Below are 26,479 nucleotides of genomic sequence, written 5' to 3' on the forward strand. Positions count from 1 at the left end.
ATGTTAGAGCAGTTAGAGCAGTTAGAGATGTTAGAGCAGTTAGAGATGTTAGAGCAGTTAGAGATGTTAGAGCAGTTAGAGATGTTAGAGCAGTTAGAGATGTTAGAGCAGTTAGAGATGTTAGAGATGTTAGAGCAGTTAGAGATGTTAGAGATGTTAGAGATGTTAGAGATGTTAGAGCAGTTAGAGATGTTAGAGATGTTAGAGATGTTAGAGCAGTTAGAGCAGTTAGAGCAGTTAGAGATGTTAGAGCAGTTAGAGATGTTAGAGCAGTTAGAGATGTTAGAGCAGTTAGAGATGTTAGAGCAGTTAGAGATGTTAGAGCAGTTAGAGATGTTAGAGCAGTTAGAGATGTTAGAGCAGTTAGAGATGTTAGAGATGTTAGAGCAGTTAGAGATGTTAGAGATGTTAGAGATGTTAGAGATGTTAGAGCAGTTAGAGATGTTAGAGCAGTTAGAGATGTTAGAGCAGTTAGAGATGTTAGAGATGTTAGAGCAGTTAGAGATGTTAGAGATGTTAGAGATGTTAGAGATGTTAGAGCAGTTAGAGATGTTAGAGATGTTAGAGATGTTAGAGCAGTTAGAGCAGTTAGAGCAGTTAGAGATGTTAGAGCAGTTAGAGATGTTAGAGCAGTTAGAGATGTTAGAGCAGTTAGAGATGTTAGAGCAGTTAGAGATGTTAGAGCAGTTAGAGATGTTAGAGCAGTTAGAGATGTTAGAGATGTTAGAGCAGTTAGAGATGTTAGAGATGTTAGAGATGTTAGAGCAGTTAGAGATGTTAGAGATGTTAGAGATGTTAGAGCAGTTAGAGATGTTAGAGCAGTTAGAGCAGTTAGAGCAGTTAGAGATGTTAGAGCAGTTAGAGATGTTAGAGCAGTTAGAGATGTTAGAGCAGTTAGAGATGTTAGAGCAGTTAGAGCAGTTAGAGATGTTAGAGCAGTTAGAGATGTTAGAGCAGTTAGAGCAGTTAGAGATGTTAGAGCAGTTAGAGATGTTAGAGCAGTTAGAGATGTTAGAGCAGTTAGAGATGTTAGAGATGTTAGAGCAGTTAGAGATATTAGAGCAGTTAGAGATGTTAGAGCAGTTAGAGATGTTAGAGATGTTAGAGCAGTTAGAGCAGTTAGAGATGTTAGAGCAGTTAGAGATGTTAGAGCAGTTAGAGATGTTAGAGCAGTTAGAGATGTTAGAGATGTTAGAGATGTTAGAGATGTTAGAGCAGTTAGAGCAGTTAGAGATGTTAGAGCAGTTAGAGATGTTAGAGCAGTTAGAGATGTTAGAGCAGTTAGAGATGTTAGAGCAGTTAGAGCAGTTAGAGCAGTTAGAGCAGTTAGAGATGTTAGAGATGTTAGAGCAGTTAGAGATGTTAGAGATGTTAGAGATGTTAGAGCAGTTAGAGATGTTAGAGCAGTTAGAGATGTTAGAGCAGTTAGAGCAGTTAGAGCAGTTAGAGATGTTAGAGATGTTAGAGCAGTTAGAGATGTTAGAGCAGTTAGAGATGTTAGAGCAGTTAGAGATGTTAGAGCAGTTAGAGATGTTAGAGCAGTTAGAGATGTTAGAGCAGTTAGAGATGTTAGAGCAGTTAGAGCAGTTAGAGATGTTAGAGCAGTTAGAGATGTTAGAGCAGTTAGAGATGTTAGAGCAGTTAGAGATGTTAGAGATGTTAGAGCAGTTAGAGATGTTAGAGATGTTAGAGCAGTTAGAGATGTTAGAGCAGTTAGAGATGTTAGAGATATTAGAGCAGTTAGAGATGTTAGAGCAGTTAGAGATGTTAGAGCAGTTAGAGATGTTAGAGCAGTTAGAGATGTTAGAGCAGTTAGAGCAGTTAGAGCAGTTAGAGATGTTAGAGCAGTTAGAGATGTTAGAGATGTTAGAGATGTTAGAGCAGTTAGAGATGTTAGAGCAGTTAGAGCAGTTAGAGCAGTTAGAGCAGTTAGAGCTGTTAGAGCAGTTAGAGATGTTAGAGATGTTAGAGCAGTTAGAGATGTTAGAGCAGTTAGAGATGTTAGAGATGTTAGAGATGTTAGAGATGTTAGAGATGTTAGAGATGTTAGAGCAGTTAGAGATGTTAGAGATGTTAGAGATGTTAGAGATGTTAGAGATGTTAGAGATGTTAGAGATGTTAGAGCAGTTAGAGCAGTTAGAGCAGTTAGAGATGTTAGAGCAGTTAGAGATGTTAGAGATGTTAGAGCAGTTAGAGATGTTAGAGATGTTAGAGATGTTAGAGCAGTTAGAGATGTTAGAGATGTTAGAGCAGTTAGAGATGTTAGAGATGTTAGAGCAGTTAGAGATGTTAGAGATGTTAGAGATGTTAGAGATGTTAGAGCAGTTAGAGCAGTTAGAGCAGTTAGAGCAGTTGGAGCAGTTGGAGCAGTTGGAGCTGTTGGAGCTGTTGGAGCTGTTGGAGCTGTTGGAGCTGTTGGAGCTGTTGGAGCTGTTAGAGATTAAAGCCACGCGTTTAATACTTTATTACAAGTTGTGTCAAGTCTGCATAAGCCAGGGGTGTCCAAACTTTTTTCACTAAGGGCCGCATTTTGAAACTTAAACGGGGCAGAGGGCCACAAACAACTTGACAATGTCGAATTTGTTGAATAACTGATTTGATTTGATGTCGAATTTGTTGAATAACAAAGTGAATCATTAGAAATTTTGCATTTGACGTAATTGCGATGAGCCTCCACACCTGTAATTGGACTTGGAACATTAATATTAGGTTGGTATAACATCAATATGCCTGAATTTTCCCAATTTCACAGTAAAAAGTACTACTTTTTGTTGTTTGAGCCGACATGGCAGGAAGCTGGAGGGCCAACAAAAATTAGTCTGAGGGCCGCATTTGGCCCCCGGGCCCTAGTTTGGACATGCCTGGCATAAGCTTTTTATTCAATACAAAGAGAATCCATTCTAAGTAACATCATATTCTGTCTCTCCTCTCTCTCTCTGTCTCTCTCCCTGTCTCTCTCTCTCTCTCTCTCTCTCTCTGTCTCTCTCTCTGTCTCTCTCTCTGTCTCTCTGTCTCTCTCTCTGTCTCTCTCTCTGTCTCTCTCTCTCTCTCTCTCTCTCTCTGTCTCTCTCTCTGTCTCTCTCTCTGTCTCTCTGTCTCTCTCTCTGTCTCTCTCTCTGTCTCTCTCTCTGTCTCTCTCCCTGTCTCTCTCCCTGTCTCTCTCTCTGTCTCTCTGTCTCTCTCTCTGTCTCTCTCTCTGTCTCTCTCCCTGTCTCTCTCCCTGTCTCTCCTCTCTCCCTGTCTCTCCTCTCTCTCCCTCTGTCTCTCTCTCTGACTTGACAAGCCTCTCTAGCGCCACCCTGTGGTCATTGTTCACTCCTTCCACAGCTGTTGTAAGCATTACTGTTGCCACAGCTGCCCTGGGGCAGACTGATTGGAGTATGTGGGACTCACTCCTCCTGTTTACCTTTCAGTATAGCACTGGATACAACAGTTTGTCTCCATGGTGATGTTCTTGCTTTGCTTAGAATGTTCCACTGTATTTGACCAGCAGGCGGCACTAAGTGGAGTTCCAGGTCAGATCTGTGGAGAGGAGAGCCTGCTCAGTGCCTGCCAGGCTTTTAGATGGCATTTGAAAACACCCGGGGGTACGGGGGCCGACCTATGAAGAAAATGTCGTATGCCAATATGCGTATCGCAGCATATTTTCCGACTTTTTTACAAAATAAAACTGCGCTTTTAACGCCATGCACCGTTCTCTTCATTATCGCCATACGCCGCTCCTAAGTGGCGGAGTGTGATCATATTTGGCTTCCCATGTTCTCGAGCGCCGTGTACCAGTAGCTTCGGCATTCTCCGGACCACGGCCCGGCAGCCAATCAGAGCTAAGCACACAAATTTCGTCGACCAATCAGCGCGCAGCATGCACATTTTCACTTGTAAACCGTAAGCTGCAGGCTGAGAAATGGATTTTCAAAGTTAGGGGCCAGGGGGGGCCCCCAGCAATTTCAGGGTCCACAAGCGCGCGCAGCATCGCGGCGTCATAAAAACAAGATAAATTTGTTGTTTTAGACCTCTTTATTAGGATGTAAAACAATGTAAAGTATTTTTATTTGATATGAAGGAAGAGCACAAATACAGAAGCCTTATTATATTAAATGAAACTGTATTGAAAGATCATGATCTCTGGTTTATAGGAATTCAAAGATACAAAATAAATACTGTATACAACATTTGACACAAGGAGATCTTATATGTTCTGCAGCAGGAATAAGTAAAATCAGTCTACAAAATAACGCGACGGCCAATCAGATGCCCGCTTTCATCGAAATTAGGTCACGGCAACCGCAAATTAGGCCGCGGTTATTTTATTACTTGGTTTACGGATCCTCCGCACTTAGATTCTTGATTTATACAATATTAAGATATATATATAATTAATTTTATTTATAAAGTACCACTGACAACGCAAAATAGCACTAAATAAAATATAAAAAGCGGTATTTAGTCAGCTCCGCCCCTGCGCGGTCCTGGCCAGAGCGCGCGCCCGTTTCCTCCGCCTTTATATCACAAATACACGTTTTAAACCCGTTTACCACATTTTCTCCAGCGTGTTTTGCCGTGACTGGCTGTACATCTAGAAGTGTGAGTTCTGAGTGTAAAACAAGCTAAATCTACTGTTACATGCTCCAGCGCCCCCCCCCCCCTCTCCTCCCGTGGTCCGTTTTGGGCAAACCCGGAAGAAAAAATCTTTGGAAATTTAAATTATATTTATATTTAGCACGCCTGTTCAATATATTTCATTTATAAATCCGTAAACCAAGTAATAGAATAACTACGGCCTTACTAGTTAAATCTTGATTTTTTTCGAGGAATTTCGATACAGGGGCACGGGGGCCCCTTCCAAATTTAAACCCTGTGCCCGCTGGCGATTTGAGGGGCCACGGGCCTCCATCTATTTCGCAGCCTGAGCTGTCATGGCGGACTATCGTTAAACTCTTCCCATCCCTGCACTCAAATGCCCATCCACATTTCAAAAATACAGTGATCCCTCTATATCGTGGTTCACTTTTCACGCTCATGTGTATAAGTCTAAACATACTATTACATGGTGTATAAGTCTAAACACACTATTACATGGTGTATAAGTCTAAACATACTATTACATGGTGTATAAGTCTAAACACACTATTACATGGTGTATAAGTCTAAACACACTATTACATGGTGTATAAGTCTAAACACACTATTACATGGTGTATAAGTCTAAACATACTATTACATGGTGTATAAGTCTAAACACACTATTACATGGTGTATAAGTCTAAACACACTATTACATGTGTATAAGTCTAAACACACTATTACATGGTGTATAAGTCTAAACACACTATTACATGGTGTATAAGTCTAAACACACTATTACATGGTGTATAAGTCTAAACACACTATTACATGGTGTATAAGTCTAAACATACTATTACATGGTGTATAAGTCTAAACACACTATTACATGTGTATAAGTCTAAACACACTATTACATGTGTATAAGTCTAAACACACTATTACATGGTGTATAAGTCTAAACACACTATTACATGGTGTATAAGTCTAAACACACTATTACATGGTGTATAAGTCTAAAAACACTATTACATGGTGTATAAGTCTAAAAACACTATTACATGGTGTATAAGTCTAAACACACTATTACATGGTGTATAAGTCTAAACACACTATTACATGGTGTATAAGTCTAAACACACTATTACATGGTGTATAAGTCTAAACACACTATTACATGGTGTATAAGTCTAAAAACACTATTACATGGTGTATAAGTCTAAACACACTATTACACGGTGTATAAGTCTAAACACACTATTACATGTGTATAAGTCTAAACACACTATTACAAGTGTGTAAGTCTAAACATACTATTACATGGTGTATAAGTCTAAACACACTATTACAAGTGTATAAGTCTAAACACACTATTACATGTGTATAAGTCTAAACACACTATTACATGGTGTATAAGTCTAAACACACTATTACATGGTGTATAAGTCTAAACACACTATTACATGTGTATAAGTCTAAACACACTATTACATGGTGTATAAGTCTAAACACACTATTACATGGTGTATAAGTCTAAACACACTATTACATGGTGTATAAGTCTAAACACACTATTACATGTGTATAAGTTTAAACATACTATTACATGGTGTATAAGTCTAAACACACTATTACATGTGTCTAAGTCTAAACACACTATTACATGGTGTATAAGTCTAAACACATTACTACATGGTGTATAAGTCTAAACACACTATTACATGTGTATAAGTCTAAACATACTATTACATGGTGTATAAGTCTAAACATACTATTACATGGTGTATAAGTCTAAACACACTATTACATGTGTGTAAGTCTAAACACACTATTACATGTGTGTAAGTCTAAACACACTATTACATGTGTATAAGTCTAAACACACTATAAGTCTAAACACACTATTACACGGTGTATAAGTCTAAACACACTATTACACGGTGTATAAGTCTAAACACACTATTACACGTGTATAAGTCTAAACATACTATTACATGGTGTATAAGTCTAAACATACTATTACATGGTGTATAAGTCTAAACCTACTAATACATGGTGTATAAGTCTAAACACACTATTACATGGTGTATAAGTCTAAACATACTATTACATGGTGTATAAGTCTAAACATACTAATACATGGTGTATAAGTCTAAACACACTATTACATGTGTAAGTCTAAACACACTATTACATGGTGTATAAGTCTAAACACACTATTACATGGTGTATAAGTCTAAACACACTATTACATGGTGTATAAGTCTAAACACACTAAGTCTAAACACACTATTACACGGTGTATAAGTCTAAACACACTATTACATGGTGTATAAGTCTAAACACACTATTACAAGTGTATAAGTCTAAACACACTATTACATGGTGTATAAGTCTAAACACACTATTACAAGTGTATAAGTCTAAACATACTATTACATGCTGTATAAGTCTAAACACACTATTACAAGTGTATAAGTCTAAACACACTATTACATGGTGTATAAGTCTAAACACACTATTACATGGTGTATAAGTCTAAACACACTATTACAAGTGTATAAGTCTAAACATACTATTACATGTGTATAAGTCTAAACACACTATTACAAGTGTATAAGTCTAAACACACTATTACATGGTGTATAAGTCTAAACATACTATTACATGGTGTATAAGTCTAAACACACTATTACATGGTGTATAAGTCTAAACATACTATTACATGGTGTATAAGTCTAAACACACTATTACATGTGTATAAGTCTAAACACACTATTACATGGTGTATAAGCCTAAACACAATATTACATGGTGTATAAGTCTAAACACACTATTACATGGTGTATAAGTCCAAACACACTATTACATGGTGTATAAGTCTAAACATACTATTACATGGTGTATAAGTCTAAACATACTATTACATTGTGTATAAGTCTAAACACACTATTACATGTGTATAAGTCTAAACACACTATTACATGGTGTATAAGTCTAAACATACTATTACACGGTGTATAAGTCTAAACACACTATTACACGGTGTATAAGTCTAAACACACTATTACACGGTGTATAAGTCTAAACACACTATTACACGGTGTATAAGTCTAAACACACTATTACATGGTGTATAAGTCTAAACACACTATTACATGGTGTATAAGTCTAAACACACTATAACACGGTGTATAAGTCTAAACACACTATTACATGGTGTATAAGTCTAAACACACTATTACACGGTGTATAAGTCTAAACACACTATTACATGTGTATAAGTCTAAACACACTATTACATGTGTATAAGTCTAAACACACTATTACAAGTGTAAGTCTAAACACTATTACATGTTGTATAAGTCTAAACACACTATTACACGGTGTATAAGTCTAAACACACTATTACATGGTGTATAAGTCTAAACACACTATTACACGGTGTATAAGTCTAAACACACTATTACACGGTGTATAAGTCTAAACACACTATTACACGGTGTATAAGTCTAAACACACTATTACACGGTGTATAAGTCTAAACACACTATTACACGGTGTATAAGTCTAAACACACTATTACATGTGTATAAGTCTAAACATACTATTACATGGTGTATAAGTCTAAACATACTATTACATGGTGTATAAGTCTAAACATACTATTACATGTGTATAAGTCTAAACACACTATTACATGGTGTATAAGTCTAAACACACTATTACATGTGTATAAGTCTAAACATACTATTACATGGTGTATAAGTCTAAACATACTATTACATGGTGTATAAGTCTAAACACACTATTACATGGTGTATAAGTCTAAACACACTAAGTCTAAACACACTATTACACGGTGTATAAGTCTAAACACACTATTACATGTGTCTAAGTCTAAACACACTATTACATGGTGTATAAGTCTAAACACATTATTACATGGTGTATAAGTCTAAACACACTATTACATGTGTATAAGTCTAAACATACTATTACATGGTGTATAAGTCTAAACACACTATTACATGGTGTATAAGCCTAAACACACTATTACATGGTATATAAGTCTAAACACACTATTACATGGTGTATAAGTCTAAACACAATATTACATGGTGTATAAGTCTAAACATACTATTACATGGTGTATAAGTCTAAACATACTAATACATGGTGTATAAGTCTAAACACACTATTACATGTGTAAGTCTAAACACACTATTACATGTGTAAGTCTAAACACACTATTACATGTGTAAGTCTAAACACACTATTACATGTGTATAAGTCTAAACATACTATTACATGGTGTATAAGTCTAAACACACTATTACATGTGTAAGTCTAAACCTACTATAAGTCTAAACACACTATTACACGGTGTATAAGTCTAAACACACTATTACATGTGTATAAGTCTAAACACACTATTACATGGTGTATAAGTCTAAACACACTATTACACGGTGTATAAGTCTAAACACACTATTACACGGTGTATAAGTCTAAACACACTATTACACGGTGTATAAGTCTAAACACACTATTACATGTGTATAAGTCTAAACACACTATTACATGGTGTATAAGTCTAAACACACTATTACATGGTGTAGAAGTCTAAACACAGTATTACACGGTGTATAAGTCTAAACACACTATTACACGGTGTATAAGTCTAAACACACTATTACACGGTGTATAAGTCTAAACACACCATTACAAGTGTGTAAGTCTAAACACACTATTACATGGTGTATAAGTCTAAACACACTATTACACGGTGTATAAGTCTAAACACACCATTACAAGTGTGTAAGTCTAAACATACTATTACATGGTGTATAAGTCTAAACACACTATTACAAGTGTATAAGTCTAAACATACTATTACATGCTGTATAAGTCTAAACACACTATTACAAGTGTATAAGTCTAAACACACTATTACATGGTGTATAAGTCTAAACACACTATTACATGGTGTATAAGTCTAAACACACTATTACATGGTGTATAAGTCTAAACACACTATTACATGGTGTATAAATCTAAACATACTATTACATGGTGTATAAGCCTAAACACACTATTACATGGTGTATAAGTCTAAACACACTATTGCATGGTGTATAAGTCTAAACACACTATTACATGGTGTATAAGTCTAAACACACTATTACATGTGTATAAGTCTAAACACACTTACATGTGTATAAGTCTAAACATACTATTACATGGTGTATAAGTCTAAACACACTATTACATGTGTCTAAGTCTAAACACACTATTACATGGTGTATAAGTCTAAACACATTACTACATGGTGTATAAGTCTAAACACACTATTACATGTGTATAAGTCTAAACATACTATTACATGGTGTATAAGTCTAAACATACTATTACATGGTGTATAAGTCTAAACACACTATTACATGTGTGTAAGTCTAAACACACTATTACATGTGTGTAAGTCTAAACACACTATTACATGTGTATAAGTCTAAACACACTATAAGTCTAAACACACTATTACACGGTGTATAAGTCTAAACACACTATTACACGGTGTATAAGTCTAAACACACTATTACACGGTGTATAAGTCTAAACACACTATTACATGTGTATAAGTCTAAACATACTATTACATGGTGTATAAGTCTAAACATACTATTACATGGTGTATAAGTCTAAACCTACTAATACATGGTGTATAAGTCTAAACATACTAATACATGGTGTATAAGTCTAAACACACTATTACATGGTGTATAAGTCTAAACACACTATTACATGGTGTATAAGTCTAAACACACTATTACATGGTGTATAAGTCTAAACACACTAAGTCTAAACACACTATTACACGGTGTATAAGTCTAAACACACTATTACATGGTGTATAAGTCTAAACACACTAAGTCTAAACACACTATTACACGGTGTATAAGTCTAAACACACTATTACATGGTGTATAAGTCTAAACATACTATTACATGGTGTATAAGTCTAAACATACTATTACATGTGTATAAGTCTAAACACACTATTACATGGTGTATAAGTCTAAACACACTATTACATGTGTATAAGTCTAAACATACTATTACATGGTGTATAAGTCTAAACATACTATTACATGGTGTATAAGTCTAAACACACTATTACATGGTGTATAAGTCTAAACACACTAAGTCTAAACACACTATTACACGGTGTATAAGTCTAAACACACTATTACATGTGTCTAAGTCTAAACACACTATTACATGGTGTATAAGTCTAAACACATTATTACATGGTGTATAAGTCTAAACATACTATTACATGGTGTATAAGTCTAAACACACTATTACATGGTGTATAAGTCTAAACACACTATTACATGGTGTATAAGCCTAAACACACTATTACATGGTATATAAGTCTAAACACACTATTACATGGTGTATAAGTCTAAACACAATATTACATGGTGTATAAGTCTAAACATACTATTACATGGTGTATAAGTCTAAACATACTAATACATGGTGTATAAGTCTAAACACACTATTACATGTGTAAGTCTAAACACACTATTACATGTGTAAGTCTAAACACACTATTACATGTGTAAGTCTAAACACACTATTACATGTGTATAAGTCTAAACATACTATTACATGGTGTATAAGTCTAAACACACTATTACATGTGTAAGTCTAAACCTACTATAAGTCTAAACACACTATTACACGGTGTATAAGTCTAAACACACTATTACATGTGTATAAGTCTAAACACACTATTACATGGTGTATAAGTCTAAACACACTATTACACGGTGTATAAGTCTAAACACACTATTACACGGTGTATAAGTCTAAACACACTATTACACGGTGTATAAGTCTAAACACACTATTACATGTGTATAAGTCTAAACACACTATTACATGGTGTATAAGTCTAAACACACTATTACATGGTGTAGAAGTCTAAACACAGTATTACACGGTGTATAAGTCTAAACACACTATTACACGGTGTATAAGTCTAAACACACTATTACACGGTGTATAAGTCTAAACACACCATTACAAGTGTGTAAGTCTAAACATACTATTACATGGTGTATAAGTCTAAACACACTATTACAAGTGTATAAGTCTAAACATACTATTACATGCTGTATAAGTCTAAACACACTATTACAAGTGTATAAGTCTAAACACACTATTACATGGTGTATAAGTCTAAACACACTATTACATGGTGTATAAGTCTAAACACACTATTACATGGTGTATAAGTCTAAACACACTATTACATGGTGTATAAATCTAAACATACTATTACATGGTGTATAAGCCTAAACACACTATTACATGGTGTATAAGTCTAAACACACTATTACATGGTGTATAAGTCTAAACACACTATTACATGGTGTATAAGTCTAAACACACTATTACATGTGTATAAGTCTAAACACACTTACATGTGTATAAGTCTAAACATACTATTACATGGTGTATAAGTCTAAACACACTATTACATGGTGTATAAGTCTAAACACACTATTACATGGTGTATAAGTCTAAACACACTATTACATGTGTATAAGTCTAAACACACTATTACGTGTGTCTAAGTCTAAACACACTATTACATGGTGTATAAGTCTAAACACATTACTACATGGTGTATAAGTCTAAACACACTATTACATGTGTATAAGTCTAAACATACTATTACATGGTGTATAAGTCTAAACATACTATTACATGGTGTATAAGTCTAAACACACTATTACATGTGTGTAAGTCTAAACACACTATTACATGTGTGTAAGTCTAAACACACTATTACATGTGTATAAGTCTAAACACACTATAAGTCTAAACACACTATTACACGGTGTATAAGTCTAAACACACTATTACACGGTGTATAAGTCTAAACACACTATTACACGGTGTATAAGTCTAAACACACTATTACATGTGTATAAGTCTAAACATACTATTACATGGTGTATAAGTCTAAACATACTATTACATGGTGTATAAGTCTAAACCTACTAATACATGGTGTATAAGTCTAAACACACTATTACATGGTGTATAAGTCTAAACATACTATTACATGGTGTATAAGTCTAAACATACTAATACATGGTGTATAAGTCTAAACACACTATTACATGTGTAAGTCTAAACACACTATTACATGGTGTATAAGTCTAAACACACTATTACATGGTGTATAAGTCTAAACACACTATTACATGGTGTATAAGTCTAAACACACTAAGTCTAAACACACTATTACACGGTGTATAAGTCTAAACACACTATTACATGGTGTATAAGTCTAAACACACTAAGTCTAAACACACTATTACACGGTGTATAAGTCTAAACACACTATTACATGGTGTATAAGTCTAAACACACTATTACAAGTGTATAAGTCTAAACACACTATTACATGGTGTATAAGTCTAAACACACTATTACAAGTGTATAAGTCTAAACACACTATTACATGGTGTATAAGTCTAAACACACTATTACATGGTGTATAAGTCTAAACACACTATTACAAGTGTATAAGTCTAAACATACTATTACATGTGTATAAGTCTAAACACACTATTACATGGTGTATAAGTCTAAACACACTATTACATGTGTATAAGTCTAAACATACTATTACATGGTGTATAAGTCTAAACATACTATTACATGGTGTATAAGTCTAAACACACTATTACATGGTGTATAAGTCTAAACACACTAAGTCTAAACACACTATTACACGGCGTATAAGTCTAAACACACTATTACATGTGTCTAAGTCTAAACACACTATTACATGGTGTATAAGTCTAAACACATTATTACATGGTGTATAAGTCTAAACACACTATTACATGTGTATAAGTCTAAACATACTATTACATGGTGTATAAGTCTAAACACACTATTACATGGTGTATAAGCCTAAACACACTATTACATGGTATATAAGTCTAAACACACTATTACATGGTGTATAAGTCTAAACACAATATTACATGGTGTATAAGTCTAAACATACTATTACATGGTGTATAAGTCTAAACATACTAATACATGGTGTATAAGTCTAAACACACTATTACATGGTGTATAAGTCTAAACATACTATTACATGGTGTATAAGTCTAAACATACTAATACATGGTGTATAAGTCTAAACACACTATTACATGGTGTATAAGTCTAAACACACTATTACATGTGTAAGTCTAAACACACTATTACATGTGTAAGTCTAAACACACTATTACATGTGTATAAGTCTAAACATACTATTACATGGTGTATAAGTCTAAACACACTATTACATGTGTAAGTCTAAACCTACTATAAGTCTAAACACACTATTACACGGTGTATAAGTCTAAACACACTATTACATGTGTATAAGTCTAAACACACTATTACATGGTGTATAAGTCTAAACACACTATTACACGGTGTATAAGTCTAAACACACTATTACACGGTGTATAAGTCTAAACATACTATTACATGGTGTATAAGTCTAAACATACTATTACATGGTGTATAAGTCTAAACACACTATTACATGTGTATAAGTCTAAACACACTATTACATGGTGTATAAGTCTAAACACACTATTACACGGTGTATAAGTCTAAACACACTATTACATGGTGTATAAGTCTAAACACACTATTACATGTGTATAAGTCTAAACACACTATTACACGGTGTATAAGTCTAAACACACTATTACATGTGTATAAGTCTAAACACACTATTACATGTGTATAAGTCTAAACACACTATTACAAGTGTAAGTCTAAACACTATTACATGTTGTATAAGTCTAAACACACTATTACACGGTGTATAAGTCTAAACACACTATTACACGGTGTATAAGTCTAAACACACTATTACACGGTGTATAAGTCTAAACACACTATTACACGGTGTATAAGTCTAAACACACTATTACACGGTGTATAAGTCTAAACACACTATTACACGGTGTATAAGTCTAAACACACTATTACACGGTGTATAAGTCTAAACACACTATTACATGTGTATAAGTCTAAACATACTATTACATGGTGTATAAGTCTAAACATACTATTACATGGTGTATAAGTCTAAACATACTATTACATGGTGTATAAGTCTAAACACACTATTACATGTGTATAAGTCTAAACACACTATTACATGGTGTATAAGTCTAAACACACTATTACATGTGTATAAGTCTAAACATACTATTACATGGTGTATAAGTCTAAACATACTATTACATGGTGTATAAGTCTAAACACACTATTACATGGTGTATAAGTCTAAACACACTAAGTCTAAACACACTATTACACGGTGTATAAGTCTAAACACACTATTACATGTGTCTAAGTCTAAACACACTATTACATGGTGTATAAGTCTAAACACATTATTACATGGTGTATAAGTCTAAACACACTATTACATGTGTATAAGTCTAAACATACTATTACATGGTGTATAAGTCTAAACACACTATTACATGGTGTATAAGCCTAAACACACTATTACATGGTATATAAGTCTAAACACACTATTACATGGTGTATAAGTCTAAACACAATATTACATGGTGTATAAGTCTAAACATACTATTACTGGTGTATAAGTCTAAACATACTAATACATGGTGTATAAGTCTAAACACACTATTACATGTGTAAGTCTAAACACACTATTACATGTGTAAGTCTAAACACACTATTACATGTGTAAGTCTAAACACACTATTACATGTGTATAAGTCTAAACATACTATTACATGGTGTATAAGTCTAAACACACTATTACATGTGTAAGTCTAAACCTACTATAAGTCTAAACACACTATTACACGGTGTATAAGTCTAAACACACTATTACATGTGTATAAGTCTAAACACACTATTACATGGTGTATAAGTCTAAACACACTATTACACGGTGTATAAGTCTAAACACACTATTACACGGTGTATAAGTCTAAACACACTATTACACGGTGTATAAGTCTAAACACACTATTACATGTGTATAAGTCTAAACACACTATTACATGGTGTATAAGTCTAAACACACTATTACATGGTGTAGAAGTCTAAACACAGTATTACACGGTGTATAAGTCTAAACACACTATTACACGGTGTATAAGTCTAAACACACTATTACATGTTGTATAAGTCTAAACACACTATTACACGGTGTATAAGTCTAAACACACTATTACACGGTGTATAAGTCTAAACACACCATTACAAGTGTGTAAGTCTAAACATACTATTACATGGTGTATAAGTCTAAACACACTATTACAAGTGTATAAGTCTAAACATACTATTACATGCTGTATAAGTCTAAACACACTATTACAAGTGTATAAGTCTAAACACACTATTACATGGTGTATAAGTCTAAACACACTATTACATGGTGTATAAGTCTAAACACACTATTACATGGTGTATAAGTCTAAACACACTATTACATGGTGTATAAGTCTAAACACACTATTACACGGTGTATAAGTCTAAACACACTATTACATGTGTATAAGTCTAAACACACTATTACATGGTGTATAAGTCTAAACACACTATTACATGGTGTAGAAGTCTAAACACAGTATTACACGGTGTATAAGTCTAAACACACTATTACACGGTGTATAAGTCTAAACACACTATTACATGTTGTATAAGTCTAAACACACTATTACACGGTGTATAAGTCTAAACACACTATTACACGGTGTATAAGTCTAAACACACCATTACAAGTGTGTAAGTCTAAACATACTATTACATGGTGTATAAGTCTAAACACACTATTACAAGTGTATAAGTCTAAACATACTATTACATGCTGTATAAGTCTAAACACACTATTACAAGTGTATAAGTCTAAACACACTATTACATGGTGTATAAGTCTAAACACACTATTACATGGTGTATAAGTCTAAACACACTATTACATGGTGTATAAGTCTAAACACACTATTACATGGTGTATAAGTCTAAACATACTATTACATGGTGTATAAGCCTAAACACACTATTACATGGTGTATAAGTCTAAACATACTATTACATGTGTATAAGTCTAAACACACTATTACATGGTGTATAAGCCTAAACACACTATTACATGGTGTATAAGTCTAAACACACTATTACATGGTGTATAAGTCTAAACATACTATTACATGGTGTATAAGTCTAAACACACTATTACATGGTGTATAAGTCTAAACATACTATTACATGGTGTATAAGTCTAAACACACTATTACATGGTGTATAAGTCTAAACATACTATTACATGGTGTATAAGTCTAAACACACTATAAGTCTAAACACACTATTACACGGTGTATAAGTCTAAACACACTATTACATGTGTCTAAGTCTAAACACACTATTACATGGTGTATAAGTCTAAACACATTACTACATGGTGTATAAGTCTAAACACACTATTACATGGTGTATAAGTCTAAACATACTATTACATGGTGTATAAGTCTAAACATACTATTACATGGTGTATAAGTCTAAACACACTATAAGTCTAAACACACTATTACACGGTGTATAAGTCTAAACACACTATTACATGTGTCTAAGTCTAAACACACTATTACATGGTGTATAAGTCTAAACACATTACTACATGGTGTATAAGTCTAAACACACTATTACATGTGTATAAGTCTAAACATACTATTACATGGTGTATAAGTCTAAACATACTATTACATGGTGTATAAGTCTAAACACACTATTACATGTGTGTAAGTCTAAACACACTATTACATGTGTGTAAGTCTAAACACACTATTACATTTGTATAAGTCTAAACACACTATAAGTCTAAACACACTATTACACGGTGTATAAGTCTAAACACACTATTACATGTGTATAAGTCTAAACACACTATTACACGGTGTATAAGTCTAAACACACTATTACATGGTGTATAAGTCTAAACACACTATTACACGGTGTATAAGTCTAAACACACTATTACATGGTGTATAAGTCTAAACACACTATTACACGGTGTATAAGTCTAAACACACTATTACACGGTGTATAAGTCTAAACATACTATTACATGGTGTATAAGTCTAAACATACTATTACATGGTGTATAAGTCTAAACATACTAATACATGGTGTATAAGTCTAAACACACTATTACATGTGTAAGTCTAAACACACTATTACATGGTGTATAAGTCTAAACACACTATTACATGGTGTATAAGTCTAAACACACTATTACATGTGTATAAGTCTAAACACACTATTACATGCGTATAAGTCTAAACACACTATAAGTCTAAACACACTATTACACGGTGTATAAGTCTAAACACACTATTACATGGTGTATAAGTCTAAACACACTATAAGTCTAAACACACTATTACACGGTGTATAAGTCTAAACACACTATTACACGGTGTATAAGTCTAAACACACTATTACATGTGTATAAGTCTAAACACACTATTACATGGTGTATAAGTCTAAACACACTATTACATGTGTATAAGTCTAAACATACTATTACATGGTGTATAAGTCTAAACATACTAATACATGGTGTATAAGTCTAAACACACTATTACATGGTGTATAAGTCTAAACATACTATTACATGGTGTATAAGTCTATACATACTATTACATGGTGTATAAGTCTAAACATACTATTACATGGTGTATAAGTCTAAACACACTATTACATGTGTAAGTCTAAACACACTATTACATGGTGTATAAGTCTAAACACACTATTACATGGTGTATAAGTCTAAACACACTATTACATGTGTATAAGTCTAAACACACTATTACATGTGTATAAGTCTAAACACACTATTACATGTGTATAAGTCTAAACACACTAAGTCTAAACACACTATTACACGGTGTATAAGTCTAAACACACTATTACATGGTGTATAAGTCTAAACACACTATTACATGTGTATAAGTCTAAACACACTATTACAAGTGTATAAGTCTAAACACACTATTACATGCTGTATAAGTCTAAACACACTATTACAAGTGTATAAGTCTAAACATACTATTACATGGTGTATAAGTCTAAACACACTATTACAAGTGTATAAGTCTAAACATACTATTACATGCTGTATAAGTCTAAACACACTATTACAAGTGTATAAGTCTAAACACACTATTACATGGTGTATAAGTCTAAACACACTATTACATGGTGTATAAGTCTAAACACACTATTACATGGTGTATAAGTCTAAACACACTATTACAAGTGTATAAGTCTAAACATACTATTACATGCTGTATAAGTCTAAACACACTACAAGTGTATAAGTCTAAACACACTATTACATGGTGTATAAGTCTAAACACACTATTACATGGTGTATAAGTCTAAACATACTATTACATGGTGTATAAGTCTAAACACACTATTACATGTGTGTAAGTCTAAACACGCTATTACATGGTGTATAAGCCTAAACACAATATTACATGGTGTATAAGTCTAAACACACTATTACATGGTGTATAAGTCCAAACACACTATTACATGGTGTATAAGTCTAAACACACTATTACAAGTGTATAAGTCTAAACATACTATTACATGGTGTATAAGTCTAAACACACTATAAGTCTAAACACACTATTACACGGTGTATAAGTCTAAACACACTATTACACGGTGTATAAGTCTAAACACACTATTACATGTGTATAAGTCTAAACACACTATTACATGGTGTATAAGTCTAAACACACTATTACACGGTGTATAAGTCTAAACACACTATTACATGGTGTATAAGTCTAAACACACTATTACATGGTGTATAAGTCTAAACACACTATTACATGTGTATAAGTCTAAACACACTATTACATGGTGTATAAGTCTAAACACACTATAACACGGTGTATAAGTCTAAACACACTATTACACGGTGTATAAGTCTAAACACACTATTACACGGTGTATAAGTCTAAACACACTATTACATGTGTATAAGTCTAAACACACTATTACATGTGTATAAGTCTAAACACACTATTACAAGTGTAAGTCTAAACACTATTACATGTTGTATAAGTCTAAACACACTATTACACGGTGTATAAGTCTAAACACACTATTACACGGTGTATAAGTCTAAACACACTATTACACGGTGTATAAGTCTAAACACACTATTACATGTGTATAAGTCTAAACACACTATTACATGGTGTATAAGTCTAAACACACTATTACATGTGTATAAGTCTAAACATACTATTACATGGTGTATAAGTCTAAACATACTATTACATGGTGTATAAGTCTAAACATACTATTACATGGTGTATAAGTCTAAACACACTATAAGTCTAAACACACTATTACACGGTGTATAAGTCTAAACACACTATTACATGTGTCTAAGTCTAAACACACTATTACATGGTGTATAAGTCTAAACACATTATTACATGGTGTATAAGTCTAAACACACTATTACATGTGTATAAGTCTAAACATACTATTACATGGTGTATAAGTCTAAACATACTATTACATGGTGTATAAGTCTAAACATACTATTACATGGTGTATAAGTCTAAACACACTATTACATGGTGTATAAGTTTAAACATACTATTACATGGTGTATAAGTCTAAACACACTATTACATGTGTAAGTCTAAACACACTATTACATGTGTAAGTCTAAACACACTATTACATGGTGTATAAGTCTAAACACACTATTACATGGTGTATAAGTCTAAACACACTATTACATGTGTATAAGTCTAAACACACTATTACATGCGTATAAGTCTAAACACACTATAAGTCTAAACACACTATTACACGGTGTATAAGTCTAAACACACTATTACATGGTGTATAAGTCTAAACACACTATTACATGGTGTATAAGTCTAAACACACTATTACACGGTGTATAAGTCTAAACACACTATTACATGGTGTATAAGTCTAAACACACTATTACATGGTGTATAAGTCTAAACACACTATTACATGGTGTATAAGTCTAAACATACTATTACATGGTGTATAAGCCTAAACACACTATTACATGGTGTATAAGTCTAAACACACTATTACATGTGTATAAGTCTAAACACACTATTACATGGTGTATAAGCCTAAACACAATATTACATGGTGTATAAGTCTAAACACACTATTACATGGTGTATAAGTCCAAACACACTATTACATGGTGTATAAGTCTAAACATACTATTACATTGTGTATAAGTCTAAACATACTATTACATGGTGTATAAGTCTAAACACACTATAAGTCTAAACACACTATTACACGGTGTATAAGTCTAAACACACTATTACACGGTGTATAAGTCTAAACACACTATTACATGTGTATAAGTCTAAACACACTATTACAAGTGTAAGTCTAAACACTATTACATGTTGTATAAGTCTAAACACACTATTACACGGTGTATAAGTCTAAACACACTATTACATGGTGTATAAGTCTAAACACACTATTACACGGTGTATAAGTCTAAACACACTATTACATGTGTATAAGTCTAAACACACTATTACATGGTGTATAAGTCTAAACACACTATTACATGTGTATAAGTCTAAACATACTATTACATGGTGTATAAGTCTAAACATACTATTACATGGTGTATAAGTCTAAACATACTATTACATGGTGTATAAGTCTAAACACACTAAGTCTAAACACACTATTACATGGTGTATAAGTCTAAACATACTAATACATGGTGTATAAGTCTAAACACACTATTACATGGTGTATAAGTCTAAACACACTATTACATGGTGTATAAGTCTAAACATACTATTACATGGTGTATAAGTCTAAACATACTAATACATGGTGTATAAGTCTAAACACACTATTACATGTGTAAGTCTAAACACACTATTACATGTGTAAGTCTAAACACACTATTACATGGTGTATAAGTCTAAACACACTATTACATGGTGTATAAGTCTAAACACACTATTACATGTGTATAAGTCTAAACACACTATTACATGGTGTATAAGTCTAAACACACTATTACATGGTGTATAAGTCTAAACACACTATTACATGTGTATAAGTCTAAACACACTATTACATGGTGTATAAGTCTAAACACACTATTACATGGTGTATAAGTCTAAACACACTATTACATGGTGTATAAGTCTAAACACACTATTACACGGTGTATAAGTCTAAACACACTATTACATGTGTGTAAGTCTAAACACACTATTACATGTGTAAGTCTAAACACACTATTACATGTGTAAGTCTAAACACACTATTACATGGTGTATAAGTCTAAACATACTATTACATGGTGTATAAGTCTAAACACACTATTACATGGTGTATAAGCCTAAACACAATATTACATGGTGTATAAGTCTAAACACACTATTACATTGTGTATAAGTCTAAACATACTATTGCATGGTGTATAAGTCTAAACACACTATTACATGGTGTATAAGCCTAAACACAATATTACATGGTGTATAAGCCTAAACACAATATTACATGGTGTATAAGTCTAAACACACTATTACATGTGTATAAGTCTAAACACACTATTACATGGTGTATAAGTCTAAACACACTATTACACGGTGTATAAGTCTAAACACACTATTACATGGATTAAAAAAAAAAATGGTTGCGGGGTTTGTTTTGGGCCTTTTACTGCGCTGCTAGTGACGTGATTGGTTGCTGTGCCGCGTCTGCCGCAAAAAAAGTTAAGCTTTACCAACTTTTCTGCGCTGGCTGCGGCGGGTTTTAGGGATGGTTATTTCCCCCCATGTCAAAATGGAAGGTGTGGCATTTTAATTGATCATGTTAGAGGCGGCGGCGCCTCTCTCCTCTGCTCAAGTGGCTTGAAGACTCACAAGTCCGAAGGCTTTTAGATAGGATTTGAAAACATCCCATCCAAATCTTTGTGTCCGGGGCCACAGGGGCCGACGAGGCAAAAAAACGAGTAGCTTTCTCCGGACAGGCATTCTCCGGACTAATAAAAAGTTTATAATAAATTTGCGCTTGCGGCGGTTATGGAAAGCCAATATGATCACACTCCGCCACTTAGGAACGGCGTATTGCGGCGTATTTTCTGACGGTTTTAGAAAATAAAGCGGCACTTTTAACGTGGTGCGCCCTCTGACGTTATGCCGTGAACGAGCGCTGTAATTTACGCCAGACGCCGCTCCTAAGAGGCGGAGTGTGATCATATTGGCTTCCCATATTATCGAGCGCCGTGGGCGAAAAGTTACACTACGGCGCTCGCATCTGGTGAACTGGTGAACAGGTGAACAGGTGAACAGGTGATCTGGTGAACAGGTGATCTGGTGAACAGGTGATCTGGTGAACAGGTGAACAGGTGATCTGGTGAACAGGTGAACAGGTGATCTGGTGAACAGGTGATCTGGTGAACAGGTGAACAGGTGATCTGGTGAACAGGTGAACAGGTGATCTGGTGAACAGGTGAACAGGTGATCTGGTGAACAGGTGATCTGGTGAACGGGTGATCTGGTGAACGGGTGATCAGGTGAACGGGTGATCAGGTGAACAGGTGATCAGGTGAACAGGTGATCTGGTGAACAGGTGATCTGGTGATCAGGTGAACAGGTGATCTGGTGAACAGGTGATCTGGTGAACAGGTGATCTGGTGATCAGGTGAACAGGTGATCAGGTGAACAGGTGATCTGGTGAACAGGTGCCAAATAAACATTTGGGACCAGAATGGAAGTGGTATACATTATTAAGTGTAGCTTTTAAGGGGGCAAGAGAGGCAGGGAACGAGGGAGAGAGAAAGCAAGAGAGAGAGCGTTGTATGTTACTTGAATAAAAAACACCATCTTTGTTTTTCTCGGTGCTGCCCGTGCGCCGCTCGGGGCTGCCCGCGTGGCGCTAGGTGCTCGGGGCTGCCCGCGCGGTGCTCGGCGCCCGAACACTCAAGCGAGCGCAGCAGCACACTAAAATGCCCGCGGCGCATGTACGGTGGCAGCATGGCAGGCCGCCATGCCAAAAGCCCTCAGCGAGAACACTGCCTTGTGGTACGCTGGAGCCACAAACGGAGACTACAGCGCCCTCTGCTGAGAAGGTGATCGGCTGCAGACTTCCATCTCTGCAGGACTTATACGTCTCCAGGACTCTGGGACGAACAGGCCGGATCACAGCCGACCCCTCTCACGGGCAGAGAGGCCACCCTCTCTCCCTTGCTCCCTCTCTCGCTCCCTCTTTCCCTCATTCCCTTGTCTCGCTCCCTCTCTCACTCCCTTGACTTGCTCCCTCTCGCTTCCTCTCTCCCCCTGTCGCCCCCTCTCTCGCCCCCATCTCGCTTCCTCTCTTGCTCCCTCCCTCTTGCTTTCTCTCTCCCTCATTCCCTGCCTCTCTTGCTGCTGGCTATGCTAATAAACGTTTGCCTACTCGCAGACAGGAGCCTCATTTCCAACTGTCCGGGGCGCAGGGCGTGGTCCGGGACGCAGGGCGTGGTCCGGGGCAGAAAAACTTTGCATCAACTTGTTTTGTTTCTGTTTGGGTTGCAAAAGGGGGCGGGGCGATGTCCAGGAGCAAAAGTACTGCAGTTTTGACGTACAACTTGGCGTATCCACTCATTAGCCAGTGTTGTGCCGGGGGAGACACCTGACACTGCTGCACACCTGTCACCTGAACTCAGCCAATCACAGCAGGCTTCTTTCTGTTGGCAGGTGGTTGCCATAGTGATGGATGGGGAGCTGGACCCGAGTGCTGCCAAAGAGGATGTCCCCTCCCCCGACACCAAAGAGGACTCTCCCATGGTATAAACACAAACTGCTGCATGAGCCTGAAAGAGACGCCTTTGAAAACACCAAGAACAACATTCAAAACCACAGAAGCCTTTTACTGCACTGTGCATTTGACCCACTCCCAGGAGCAGTAGGCCCACTCCCAGGAGCAGTAGGCCCACTCTCAGGAGCAGTAGGCCCACTCCACTCCCAGGAGCAGTAGGCCCACTCCACTCCCAGGAGCAGTAGGCCCACTCCACTCCCAGGAGCAGTAGGCTCACTCCACTCCCAGGAGCAGTAGGCCCACTCCCAGGAGCAGTAGGCCCACTCCCAGGAGCAGTAGGCCCACTCCCAGGAGCAGTAGGCCCACTCCATTCCCAGGAGCAGTAGGCCCACTCCACTCCCAGGAGCTGTAGGCCCACTCCACTCCCAGGAGCAGTAGGCTCACTCCACTCCCAGGAGCAGTAGGCTCACTCCACTCCCAGGAGCTGTAGGCCCACTCCACTCCCAGGAGCAGTAGGCCCACTCCCAGGATCATTTGACCCACTCCCAGGATCATTTGACCCACTCTCAGGAGCAGTAGGCTCACTCCACTCTCAGGAGAAGTAGGCTCACTCCACTCTCAGGAGAAGTAGGCTCACTCCACTCTCAGGAGAAGTAGGCCCACTCCCAGGAGCAGTAGGCTCACTCTACTCCCAGGATCAGTAGGCCCACTCCCAGGATCAGTAGGCCCACTCCCAGGATCAGTAGGCCCACTCCTCCCAGGAACAGGAGGCCCACTCCTCCCAGGAACAGGAGGCCCACTCCTCCCAGGCGCATTTGACCCACTCCCAGGCGCATTTGACCCAGTCCACTCCCAGGAGCAGTAGGCTCACTCCACTCCCAGGAGCTGTAGGCTCACTCCACTCCCAGGAGCAATAGGCCCACTCCCAGGAGCAGTAGGCCCACTCCCAGGATCAGTAGGCCCACTCCTCCCAGGAGCATTTGACCCACTCCCTGCATCAGTAGGCCTGTACATGACTGAAATCTAACCTGCTAAACTCCTTCAGGAAGCGGCGTTGAACATGGGTTTGTCCTTGTGATGTGATGAGTTCCAGGGTCACAGATCTTTGTGTTTAGGAGGAGAATGATGATGACGATGATGTGGTTCTGGTGGAGGAAGAGGCCCTGGACAGGCCCAACTCAGAACCACCGGTGGAGCGTCCGTGTGAGGCCCCCAGCCCCCCTCTGTCGGCCTTGGGCCCTGCACCAGCAGAGCCCATAGTCATCGATGATGAAGAGGAGTCGCAGCACAAGTCCCCCTCGGCCAGTAAAAGTCAGTCGCCACGGTCTGCCTTTAGCCGCCACGGTCTGCCTTTAGCCGCCACGGTCTGCCTTTAGCCGCATCCTTTTATTACAGGGGTTATAAAAAAGGCACATCTTCCAATCTAGTCCCGTCTAGTTTCAGTTCCTCATTTGGTTAATTTATCTGTAAATGAGTTTGATTGTTATGAAACATATTAAAGGAATAATAGAGGATTTTTCGCTGATTTGAGAACTCAAGCGACTGTTGGTCCCTTTTTTAAAAATGCACACTCACCACACTCACCCCCCCTCCTGTTCTTTCCGAGAGGCCGCCTCCCATCAAACCTCGTGCGTGAGCACCAACAGCTCCGCTGCTGATCGCATCGTCTTTTGTCTCCTCAGATTTCCGTCTCTTCTGAGCTGGAACACAGTCTTTCTCTGTGTCATTTTAGTAACTGAAGGAACTCACTAAACACACTATGCTATGGGAACCAGGCTGCAGGTGTGCAGTAGCACGCAGGGAATAATTGACATGTGGAAGAACTACTCGGCTGTCCACGCCACGAGGAAACGAGACTCTGATTGGTCACCAAAAATCCTCTATTATTCCTTTAACGTTAGAGAACACGTGTGTGGCTCATCACCAGTGTTGCGTTACTTTTAAAACTATGATGTGTTATAAAAGT

General features: G+C 36.3%; 1 protein-coding gene across 1 annotated transcript in view; it reads left to right on the forward strand.

The window, feature by feature from the left end:
- The window catches only part of zmym2 (zinc finger, MYM-type 2), an 80,983-nt gene that overhangs the window by 846 nt on the left and 53,658 nt on the right, over positions 1 to 26,479 (forward strand). Inside the window, exons 2-3 of the mRNA XM_072444170.1 lie at positions 24,453 to 24,542; positions 25,629 to 25,824. Of these exons, the coding sequence (XP_072300271.1) occupies positions 24,468 to 24,542; positions 25,629 to 25,824 (271 nt within the window). The 5' untranslated portion in view covers positions 24,453 to 24,467. The remainder of the gene's footprint in view (positions 1 to 24,452; positions 24,543 to 25,628; positions 25,825 to 26,479) is intronic.

Source organism: Eucyclogobius newberryi, unplaced genomic scaffold (genome assembly GCF_026437365.1).
Source record: "Eucyclogobius newberryi isolate DKJ021-1_F unplaced genomic scaffold, fEucNew1.0.hap1 SCAF_14, whole genome shotgun sequence".
NCBI lineage: Eukaryota > Metazoa > Chordata > Actinopteri > Gobiiformes > Gobiidae > Eucyclogobius > Eucyclogobius newberryi.